The sequence below is a fragment of the Meriones unguiculatus genome, chromosome 19, assembly GCF_030254825.1.
Source record: "Meriones unguiculatus strain TT.TT164.6M chromosome 19, Bangor_MerUng_6.1, whole genome shotgun sequence".
Lineage (NCBI taxonomy): Eukaryota > Metazoa > Chordata > Mammalia > Rodentia > Muridae > Meriones > Meriones unguiculatus.
The window spans coordinates 68,702,668-68,714,045 of NC_083366.1; the positions used below are offsets into that span (position 1 = coordinate 68,702,668).

The 11,378-nt window shown below is 62.0% G+C and overlaps 1 protein-coding gene across 6 annotated transcripts in view; it reads left to right on the forward strand.

Annotated features, from left to right (window-relative positions):
* Unc5a (unc-5 netrin receptor A) overlaps positions 1-11,378 on the forward strand; it is a 52,727-nt gene that overhangs the window by 40,042 nt on the left and 1,307 nt on the right. For 2 of the 6 annotated variants that reach the window (XM_060372837.1, XM_060372835.1), the window contains exons 3-15: positions 2,835-2,978; positions 3,200-3,303; positions 3,420-3,600; positions 4,196-4,363; positions 4,926-5,090; positions 6,331-6,519; positions 6,619-6,921; positions 9,296-9,383; positions 9,598-9,766; positions 9,951-10,184; positions 10,261-10,410; positions 10,482-10,646; positions 11,162-11,340. In XM_060372837.1, the coding sequence (XP_060228820.1) occupies positions 2,835-2,978; positions 3,200-3,303; positions 3,420-3,600; positions 4,196-4,363; positions 4,926-5,090; positions 6,331-6,519; positions 6,619-6,921; positions 9,296-9,383; positions 9,598-9,766; positions 9,951-10,184; positions 10,261-10,410; positions 10,482-10,646; positions 11,162-11,340 (2,239 nt within the window). Of the gene's footprint in view, positions 1-2,831; positions 2,979-3,199; positions 3,304-3,419; positions 3,601-4,195; positions 4,364-4,925; positions 5,091-6,330; positions 6,520-6,618; positions 6,922-9,295; positions 9,384-9,597; positions 9,767-9,950; positions 10,185-10,260; positions 10,411-10,481; positions 10,647-11,161; positions 11,341-11,378 lie in introns of all 6 variants that reach the window. The other 4 variants (XM_060372836.1, XM_021639097.2, XM_060372839.1 and 1 more) reach the window with 3 other exon arrangements.

Here is an 11,378-nt window from a genome sequence, read left to right on the forward strand (position 1 = left end):
CACCCGCTGCACCCCCTCTGCGCCAGGCACCGCTTAGGTGCTGACGATTCGGCCCCCCGAAGCTCGCTGACTGCTGATCCAGCTTTGACTCGCACCTGCAGGAGGGAGCTAGGGAGCAAGCTCAAGAAGGGGCTAGACAGTAGCAGGGTAGTAGCGGCCTCCAAGACTGGAGGGTCAGGGGCCATGAGTGCGGCTCTAGAGCCCACGTTGTCTGGGCCTGAGGACTCGGGCAGCACGTCTCGCCCAGGCCCCAGCTCAGCTCTTTTCATCGGCGGGCTGGGGATGAGGGGTGTGCAGGTGGTGGAGAAACCCTGTAATTGATTGCATAGGCAGAGTAACATTTTATGTCATGGTGAGCCCTGCAGCTGCCACGGCAGGTCCCCCAGGAAAGGACCGAGAAGGAAGCTGCAGGGGAAAGGGCGCACTGAGGACCTGTCCATCCTTCCTGACCTCAAGCACCTCACGAGGTCTCATGTGCACAGTCTGCCTGGGACCCAAGCCCTGTCTGACTGAGCATCCTGGCACCTTAGCAACAAACACCCTGACAGCCCCCAGCCTCCACCCCTCCTGGCACCTGTGGTTGGCACCTCCACAGAAGTGGAGAAGCAGAATCATGGGGACACAGCCCACGTAACCTCCGGGTCCCTCTTCTGCCTCGAACGTCCATCCTTGGGCCTCCAGTGGCCAGCACATCAGAGCTCACTGAGCTGACGACCTTGGCCACCAGGAGGCCAGGAGGAGGGCACCCTCACCTGCGCACAGAGGCCGCGGCAAAAGCATCTTGCAGGTGCACAGACTGAAGGCCCTGAGCCAGTGTGGCCAGGCAGGCGTGGCAGGGGTTAGAGCTCCGTGAGGACCTGAGCCCTGTTTATTCATGTAGAAGGGTTAAGGCGGCAGAGAGGACTCTCACAAGAGGCAAATGCCCAGCCTTTGCCTTCATTTCCCATCCAAAAAGCCAGGGGAAGCCTGGAATCTGTAAAAGAAAGTGCTGGCCTCTGGTACGGAGTATAATTCGTTGTGTTAAACTGAGGGCTTATTAAAATCAGATAGAGGAGCCCACCCCAGCTTCAGAGCACGCCCATCCTCCGGCCCCCAGAAACGCTCAGTGAGTCTTCACTGTGGCCCATCGGTGTAGAGCTGCATTCACACACATACTCCGCCCCTAGTTCCCCCTCCCCGGGGCCCTTCCTTCCTCTCCAAGGCTGGCACCCCCTCCTGTGTCCTAGCCAGGGCCTGACACTGCCCCACTCAGAGCCAACTCCCAGAAAGCAGGCTGCTGGAGGGCAGGGCAAGGTCTAGACCGCACCTCTGCCCTCAGAGCTTATGGGGCAAGGGCCTCCCCTGCAGAGGTGCTAGGTCATCCTGGATAAACTTGGCCCTTCCATTGGAGGCAGCAGGAAGATGTGGAAAGAGGATTGAAGGAGGACAGAAACCGAAGAAAGTGCTTCAGTTTAGCGCTGTCTCCCAGCTGATCAGCCCTGGAGTAGTGTGTAACGGGAAGACTGGGGCTCAGGGGCTGGGGGAGGTACCCCAGGTCAGAGTGCTCTGGAGGTTGTCCATCCCTGATGCTGGGATGGGAAGAAAGGAGAGGAAATTGATCCTGCTCCCCCGTGACTCCGTCTCCGAAGCCTCATGATGACAGATAGCTGGTGCCTAGCGCTGTTCTCCTGCACTAGGCCCTGTGAAAGGCGCTTTGGCTCTTAGCCCCACCCAGCTTCCACACAGTAGGAAGAGTGGGAGAGTATCCAGAGCAGAGATAAGTTGTAGTCATGGCACCCGGAGGTGGCCCTAGACACCTGTGAGAACCAGCCAGTGGCCCGGATGAGTGACAGAAACATCTGGGGGCCCCGGGCTGCAGCTGGAGAGAGTCCCGGAGGAGGGTCTAGAAAGGGTCAGGGAGACGCGGTACAGAAATGAAGAAGGAAAGCAAGTCTGGCCTGGCTGGCTCAGCTGGGCTCACTGCTCCTGCAATGCAACCCTAATTGAATTTCTCTGTTAACAATGGGAACACACTGGCAGCCGGCCTCTCTCTCTCTTTCTGATAAGCCAGTGACCCAAGGGAAATTGGGGTCAGGAGGAGGAGAAATTGGAAACAAACAGTCTTTTCTTACTCCTGGGGCAGTGGTTTTGCTTGCAGACCAGAGGTGGGAGGCAGCATGGCGATGGACCAACATTCCCCATTCGGGATTGTCAGAGAGGCCAGGACCCCTCGGTCACCACCCTCTTGCTGACTCTTTACCTCTCACAGTTACCCCCTGGGGGTGAGCACAGTTAGGCCACCCTGGGTTCAGACCACCCTGGTCTGAATTTGCTTGTGGCATATCACGCGTTTTCTGCACCTGCCTCCTCATGGAGCAGGGCGCTCCCAAGGAGCACGGGTAAGAGCAGATCCAGGGAAGGGAGTGGCACGGTGAGCTACCCCCAGCATACGGGGAAACCCTGAGTCCTGGGAGCTACACCTATCCTGCCTGGCAGCTGTAATAAAAGCTGTTACATTATCACCTGTCAGATCTACCTGCTATGCCTCCAGGGAGGCTAACGGGCTTCCCTCCCCTCCGTCTGCTGCACCCTTCCTTCCTTCCTTCCTCAGAACCTGGTTAACCAACCACCTTAGAGACCTTCCCATCAGACCTGAGACAGGCCACAGGGGACAAAATGGAGTGAGTGAGGTTCTGGAGGCCCTAGAAGCCATACTCTCCCGTCCAGGAGAGGTGTCGGCATCCCTGAGGTCACCCTGAAGCCCCCTCCAGGCCGAGGGGGCTCGCAGGTCGACAGGTGGTACAGGGAGGCAGTGGGCCTGGGACGGAGCTCAGTGCAGCCCCTGACCCCAGCAGGGCTGCCAACCATGGAGGTCCGCATCAACGTGTCAAGGCAGCAGGTGGAGAAAGTGTTCGGCCTGGAGGAGTACTGGTGCCAGTGTGTGGCGTGGAGCTCTTCAGGGACCACCAAAAGCCAGAAGGCCTACATCCGGATCGCCTGTGAGTGCTAGGCCTGGGGGTCAGGCCGTGGTCACTGCAGGGTATCGCCTGGAGAGGGAGCGGCGGGCTTCCTGAAGGCCACGCCTCCCCTCGGGGGTAGAGGAGGTGCCCTGTTCCCTGGCGCACTGGACAGCCTCCTCTGTCGTGTGTCATGGTTCTGGCAGGGCCGAGGGCCAGGTGGGCTGAGCCAGGCACTTAAAGAGGCTGGTTTCTTCCTCCAGATTTGCGCAAGAACTTCGAGCAGGAGCCGCTGGCCAAGGAAGTGTCGCTGGAGCAGGGCATTGTCCTGCCCTGTCGCCCTCCAGAAGGCATCCCACCAGCTGAGGTGAGTGAGGCTGCGGGCCCCCGGACCTGTGACTCCGACCCCCCCGAAGCCCAGGCTCCTGGCCACCACCTCCCCGGCGGTCCCGCTAGTCAGGCCGGCATGGCTTGTCCCCCTAGGTGGAGTGGCTCCGAAATGAGGACCTCGTGGACCCCTCCCTCGACCCCAACGTGTACATCACGCGGGAGCACAGCCTGGTGGTCCGGCAGGCCCGCCTGGCCGACACTGCCAACTACACCTGCGTGGCCAAGAACATCGTAGCCCGCCGTCGCAGCGCCTCGGCCGCCGTCATCGTCTACGGTGGGTCCTGGGGCGCCCCGGTCACAGGAAGAGGTGCTGAGGTGCCCTGAGGGAAGTGACGCGTGTGGCTCGCAGGATGGAAGGGCCTAGCGCGAGGGCCAGGCTGCCCGGACGGCGGCCTGGCTAGGAAGGAGGCGGAGGCACGTCTGGACAAAGCGATGGGACAGGCTGTGAGTGGGGAGCTCAGCGCAGGGCACGGAGAGGCGAGGGGAGGCGCAGAGGAGCATAGCAAGTCGTCCTTGTGCTTCTCGGTCCCCAGAATGGGAAGTAGAGCCACATAATCCGAGACCCCCAGGAGCAGGCAGAGGGAGGTCGTAGGGAGCTGCCCCGTGAGGAGCTGGGTTCCAGCTGGAGGCGCCCTGTGAGCCGCAGCTTAGCCTGGCCGCCCTGACGCTTGTGAGAGAAGGGTAGAGTTTGTGAAGGTGCTTCGAGGCCCCGGGGCCCAGCATCCTAGGCCTGGCCGCTCAGGCTTTCTCCCAGCAGGCAGCAGCTCGCTCCCAGCTCGTAGGCCCTTTGCCCTCCTGCCCCATCCCTTGGACCAGCGTGTCTGAGGAAGCCCCCGCTCCCTGACCCCAGTCCTTCTCTATCCGGCCAGTGAACGGGGGCTGGTCCACGTGGACGGAGTGGTCCGTCTGCAGCGCCAGCTGTGGGCGCGGCTGGCAGAAACGGAGCCGGAGCTGCACCAACCCGGCACCTCTCAACGGGGGCGCCTTCTGTGAGGGGCAGAATGTCCAGAAAACAGCCTGCGCCACTCTGTGCCCAGGTACCAGCGGCCACCGCCTCCTGCATCGTTCCTCACACGCCATCTCCGTGGCCTGGCTCCATCGCACCCACCAGCCTGCCCCCCATGGCTCCATCCCACCTGCCTGCCACGCAGGGCCAGGCTCAGTCTGAGGTGGGGATCAGGGCACAGTGTGGTCACAGTCGGGGCTGTCTCCAGGCCTGGGCTCAGTTTAGGGTCTCAGGTGCAATCTGAGAGGACAGGATCTAGGCTCAGCCTGGGGCTGCAATCCGCCTGCGCCTGGGACCAGAAGGGCCATCGTGTGACCGAGAGCCCACCTCGGGACCAGGGCAGCCTCCCTGGGTGGAGAGAGCCACGCAGCCCCTGGTACCATCGCGCCTCCCTGCCATTAGCATGTGTCATCAAGGCTAGCTGGACACTCAGGGTCCCACAGACTGGAGGGCCTGACCCTGGCACTGTACCCAAGTCCAGGCCAGCTCGCCCTGCCTGGTCCAGATGACGCGTGGGGCCACACAGGCGGGCCGCTCGGGCCAGCTCCCTGCGCTGACATGCTGTTCGCTCTCTGCCTGTCTGTCTCGTCCAGTGGATGGGAGCTGGAGCCCGTGGAGTAAGTGGTCCGCCTGTGGGCTGGACTGCACCCACTGGCGGAGCCGGGAGTGCTCTGACCCAGCGCCCCGCAATGGAGGTGAGGAGTGCCGGGGTGCCGACCTGGACACCCGCAACTGTACCAGCGACCTCTGCCTTCACAGTGAGTCTCCTCTGCCCCAGGCTCACTTCAGCCGGCCCTGGCCGGGCCTAGAGGTTGTGGTCAAGGCAGCCATCCTCTTACCATAGACTGTCTCCCCAGAGCTTGGGGTCCCCTTCATCCCCAGCACTCTCATCCGTCACCACCTTCCTCCTCACATGCACAGATGTGAGCCCTGACTCGTGTGCACACCCACCTTCCCCCCCCCAGCCCTGAAATTACCCCATCCCCCAAGTGCACACGGAAGTCCTGTGGGGATGCTGGGCTGGGCGGCCTGTTAATTACAAGGCCATAACTAACAATTAAAGATCTCTGCTGGATTTTTTTCTTCTCGAGATTACACCCTCCCCTATTCTTTCAATTAAAAACCTAATTATCTGTGTCAATTCCTTTCTGATGGACATTTCTTCCATTATGCAAAACCCTCAAAAATCAATAGAGCCTCCTCTGAGCACTTAGCCCCCCACCCCTCCCCAGCTCCAGGGCTGGTGAAACACACAGGGGCCCCGAACTGACCTGGAGTCACATGAGAAGCTGATCGCCCATATGTATCTATTTTCTGTTGCTATAATGAGACGGCAAGAGAGGCTTATTAGTTTCAGAGCCCCAAATTCCAGATAGCATGGTACTGGCAAACACGATGCCACCACCCCCAACAAGCCACATTATCTAGCGGCAGATGGTACCATGTCAGCATCGCATACGAGAGAGCTCACATGTCAAGAGAGGAGACAGACACAGAGAGATGGGAACCCTCCCCAGACTGAGGGCAGCTCACAAGGACACAACGCCCTCCCGCTGGGTCCCACCTCCTAGTAGGTCCCCCTGCCCCGCACAGTGCTACAGTGGGGACTAGGTCTGTAATAGGAATCCTTAGGCAGGCACATGCAAACCACAGCACCAGACTTTGGCTATCTCAGGAGTTCACCTTGCCCCAGCCGCCCTTGACCCCAAGGGGCCTAGCAGCCAAGGATAGACCTCTCGCCCCAGGGAAGTAACCCTTCCCCTCCCTCATGACAACCTCAGGCCAAATGTCATGCCTGTGAGGAATGGGATTTGTTCAGTCCCGAGCAAGGCGGCGGCCTGACCAGGATGAGAATAGCGCGTGCCGATGCCCTGCGCCCTGCCTCCTGTCCACTGCCCAGCAAGTGCTGAGTCCTTGTTCTCCTGGGGTGTAGTCGCGGGCCTCCCTTCGCAGCCCCTGAAGCCCTGCCCTTCCCCAAGGTGGTACTCTCTCTTGCAGCTGCTTCTGGCCCCGAGGATGTGGCCCTCTACATAGGCCTTGTGGCTGTGGCGGTCTGCCTCATCTTGCTGCTGCTTGTCCTCATCCTCATTTATTGCCGGAAGAAGGAAGGACTAGACTCAGATGTGGCCGACTCCTCCATCCTCACCTCAGGCTTCCAGCCTGTCAGCATCAAGCCCAGCAAAGCGGGTGAGGTGACGCCCCTTGCTCTCTTGCCTGAACTCCCACAGCAACGGCGCTGGAGGAGCGCTCCTCTGGGCCGCACCTGAGTCTCTCTTTACCCTGTAGACAACCCCCACCTGCTCACCATCCAGCCGGACCTCAGCACCACCACCACCACCTACCAGGGCAGCCTGTGTCCCCGGCAGGATGGACCCAGCCCCAAGTTCCAGCTCTCCAACGGTCACCTGCTCAGCCCGCTGGGGGGTGGCCACCACACCCTGCACCACAGCTCGCCCACCTCGGAGGCCGAGGACTTCGTCTCCCGCCTCTCCACCCAAAACTACTTTCGTTCCCTGCCCCGAGGCACCAGCAACATGGCCTACGGGACCTTCAACTTCCTCGGGGGCCGGCTGATGATCCCTAACACAGGTAGGACCCCAGAGGAGCGGGAGGCAGCCCAGCTGTTCCGGGAGTGCAGCCCTGGGGCAGAGCGGCCAGCAGGGAGGAGGTGGCGAGGAAGGGAGGCAGTTGGAGCTACACTGGGGCCGTGGATGAGTGCCGGCGTGCTGCCTGTGGGAGTGTCCGGTCACCTTACCAGCTAGTCAGCCTTCTGTGCAGGGGGCTCTGGGGGGGGGGGCACCAGGCCGCAGGGGCTCACAAGTGAGAGACAGCAGAGCCCCTTTAGAACTTTCACCGCATCCTGGATTCCTCAGCCAGGGCCCCTGAGACCTCTTGCAAATCCCTGCAGAACCTCATGGGAATCCGTGGACCCTCCTGAGGCTGTCTCTGCGATCTGTGAGGGGCTGATCACACCGCACTGTTCCCTCTCTTTAGGTGATCCGTGTACTCAGCATTCCTTAGGGTCCTGTCCCTGTGCCGTTTCTCTCCAGGTGACGTCACGCAGTCTTCCAGCCCAGCCCCCGGTGCTCCCAGGCTAGAGCTCTCGTTCAGCTGCCTCTTGGGCAGCTCCATCTGGATGTCTCACACACCTCAGACTCTTGCCTAAAACAGAATTGTCTCCCGCAGCCCCCCCTTCCCTCAGCCACCTCCTCTCTGGCTTTCGCCGGCTCACAGTTAGCACTGTCTAGTTGCTTACGCTAGATACTGGCCTGGGGTCACCGTGGGCTCCCGCTCTTCCTCCATTACCCCATGCCACCAGTCAGCCGTAGTCACATAAGGTCCTGTGTGCTCTCCCTTCCCAACAGCTCCTGCCTCCCCAGCTTCCCACCTTGTCCTGACCCGTCACCACACCCAGGTTATCACACCCCTTGCCTCATCCCCAGCCCCTGAACACTTACAGGATGAACACAGAATTAACCACTTGCTCCCGTACTCAGTCCTTCTAGGGTCCCCTGTTGCTCCCAACAGCCCACGTGAGAAGCTGGCATGACCCCCCCCCCCCCCCCGCTAGCTGCAGTGTGCTCGTGCCTTGTGAGATGCACTGCTGTGTGTGACAGCCCCACAGACCCTTGGCACCTGAACACACGATGCCATCCCTTGCTCATAAGGGTCCCTCTGCCTTTCCTGCCGGCTCATCTGTGGTTGCTGTCTCCACCCACACACCCCTCAGGACAGGGCACGATGAATCCTCAGGGGACAGGAAGGGGAGGTGGCACCGGTCGGCTGTGACAGACAGGCAGACAGGCAACATGTGCCCAGTGGTCCCTGCAGTGTGGGCGGCTGCCCGCCCTCCCTGTGTCCCTCTCTGTTCTGCTGGCTCTCTCCTTGCTGTACCCAGAGCTAGCACCACTTCTCCTCTCAGCTTTCTGAGTACCCAGCGTTCAATTTTGAATACTCCCCTGCAGCCAGCATTCACGCCAGGTGCACGTGATTGTCACCAACACCAGCGGCCTCAGGTTCTAGGAGCAGCACATGCCAGCGAAGGAAGCCATAGCTGCAGGAACGTGGTCACTGGGTCCCCTCTTGTGGGCTTCGGCTCCCTGTCAGTCACACATCACTTACTGGCGCAGACAGGCGGGCCTGGCAGGGCGCACCTACAGCAACCTACTCCGGTGTACCGGAGCCGTCACTGTGTTCGTGTGCTGTGCTCCCCTTGCACGGCACTCGGGTGGCCTGACAGTGCAGACCAACACTCCCCGGAAATTGGTCTGCTTTAGGGAGAAAGTCACGGAACGCCTCCCCTTTTCCTGAGCTGAGAGGCTGCTCCTGATACGGGGCTTCCGGTCCCTGAGGCAGGGCCTCACGCTGTGATTCCTCAGCCATGTCCTCACTGCATCCACCACGAAACTCCCCTCTCTCCTCCCACTCTGACACTGCTCCTGAAAACTCTGGGGCTGTGGCACATAGGAAAAAGGGGAGGGCATCGGGGCCACAGATCCTGCCCTCCAGGGCCGTTAGAGACCTGTCACACTGGAGTCAGGGGCAGGCAGTGACCGCTTCTTAGGGGACAGGACTAAGGGTGGAGGGCAGGAGGACCGCTGTGGCAGGATGCTGAGGTAGCAAGGGCGGGGCGAGGTGCTCGGGATGACGGTGAAGGGCCTCAAGCCCAGGCCTGGAAGACGCAGGAGATGCCCTAGTCCCGAATAACCTCACAGGGCGTGGGACGCGCATGCGTGGCGTCTTCTGTCCTAGTTACGCCCTCTTCCTGTTCCTCGCTGGGTTACCTCAGATGTTCCTGGAGTCTCCCTGACGCAGAGTCGTGCCTGTGTGGGTGGTGGGACAGCATGGCAGTCCTTGAGGCACTTCCATCCCAAGAAGAAGTTGGCTGAAGGGGACACCGGGGTCTGGCTAGCTCTCGGGGCGTGGGTGTATAGTAATGGCTCTGACCTTTCTGCCGTTACAGGAATCAGCCTCCTCATCCCCCCGGATGCCATCCCCCGAGGGAAGATCTACGAGATCTACCTCACACTGCACAAGCCAGAAGACGTGAGGTGTGGGCCGGGCCTGGCTGTGCTGGGGGTGGGGAGGGCACCCCTGCCCAGCACTGCTGTGCCTGCCTGGCCTGAGGGGGCAGGGCGTGGGCACACCGAGGCCCACCCTGCCTGGCGTCTCCCGTCCTCGAGTGCCTGCCCCAACCCCGAACCCCTAGCCTGCAGGCCTGGCCACTGACTCCTCTCCCTTCCCACCCGTATTTCCCTACTTGAGGTTGCCCCTAGCCGGCTGTCAGACCCTGCTGAGTCCCATCGTTAGCTGCGGGCCCCCCGGCGTCCTGCTCACCCGGCCAGTCATCCTCGCCATGGACCATTGCGGGGAGCCCGGCCCGGACAGCTGGAGCCTGCGCCTCAAAAAGCAGTCCTGCGAGGGCAGCTGGGAGGTAAGCAGGGCCAGCCTCGGAGGCCCGGAGTGAGCGTGGCCTCCATCCCTCTGGCCTTGGCCTGTGGCAGGCATGTGGCCCTGAGTGTCCCCGAGCTCTGGCCACCTGTTGTTGCTGAGGGTGACCCGAGGCTCGGAGGACCCCACGGTGGGTTGGGAACTGACCCGTCAGCACGTGCCCACAGGACGTGCTGCACCTTGGCGAGGAGTCGCCCTCCCACCTCTACTACTGCCAGCTGGAGGCCGGGGCCTGCTACGTCTTCACCGAGCAGCTGGGCCGCTTCGCCCTGGTGGGAGAGGCTCTCAGCGTGGCCGCCACCAAGCGCCTCAGGCTCCTGCTGTTCGCGCCTGTGGCCTGCACATCGCTGGAGTACAACATCCGCGTGTACTGCCTGCACGACACCCACGACGCGCTCAAGGTTGGCGGGCCACCTCGTCCGGGGGTGCGGGGAGGGGGCGCCGCCCGAGGGCCGCGCTGACTGCCCCGGGCCGCAGGAGGTGGTGCAGCTGGAGAAGCAGATGGGCGGGCAGCTGATCCAGGAGCCTCGCGTCCTGCACTTCAAGGACAGCTACCACAACCTGCGTCTCTCCATCCACGATGTGCCCAGCTCCCTGTGGAAGAGCAAGCTCCTCGTCAGCTACCAGGTGAGGCCCAGCCCGAGGCCGGGCTCCGGGGCGGCCGGGCCCGCCTGACACCTCCTTGCCCGTCCGCACAGGAGATCCCCTTTCATCACATCTGGAACGGCGTGCAGCAGCACCTGCGCTGCACCTTCACCCTGGAGCGGGTCAACGCCAGCACCAGCGACCTGGCCTGCAAGGTGTGGGCGTGGCAGGTGGAGGGCGACGGACAAAGCTTCAGCATCAACCTCAACATCACCAAGGTGCGTGGAAAGGTGACGCGCTCCACCACCAGCATCCCAGCGTGCCCTGTCCGGGCCTCGCTGCCCGCCTGCCACCCCTTCCTCACACTCCTCCCAGCCACTCCCACGTTTCTGGGGACGGAGGTGAAGGTGCAAATGAGCTCTGGGCTGCAGGGTAAGGAACAGGAGGAGGCAGCGTTGGCCTGAGGCCCTGGAGGGTGACGGCAGGAGCTTGACAGACAGTGTGTGGAAAGGGGCATTTTGGGCAGCGGGAACGGAGGGGAGGCACGGGGTGAGGTGGGAGCAGTGGGCGCAGATGGTCAGCAGCAGAGCTGGGCAGGGCAGCTTTCTCTAACACTGACCGGGTCCAGGTGACCATGCCTCTGAGACCCGAACAGTAGGGCCCTGTGCACGAGGGAGAGGCGGCCCAGTGCCCTGCCGCCCCTGTTGTCTGGGGTTGTCTGGAAACGCCCTCGGCAGAGGCAGCAGCAGCCCGGGCTCTAACTGGCACCTGTTGCGTTCTTCCCAAAACCCAGGACACGAGGTTTGCTGAACTGCTGGCTCTGGAGAGTGAAGGGGGGGTCCCAGCCCTGGTGGGCCCCAGTGCCTTCAAGATCCCCTTCCTCATTCGGCAAAAGATCATTACCAGCCTGGACCCGCCCTGCAGCCGGGGTGCCGACTGGCGGACTCTGGCCCAGAAACTTCACCTGGACAGGTGGGTGGATGGGCAGAAGGGGGCAGCCGGGAGGCGTA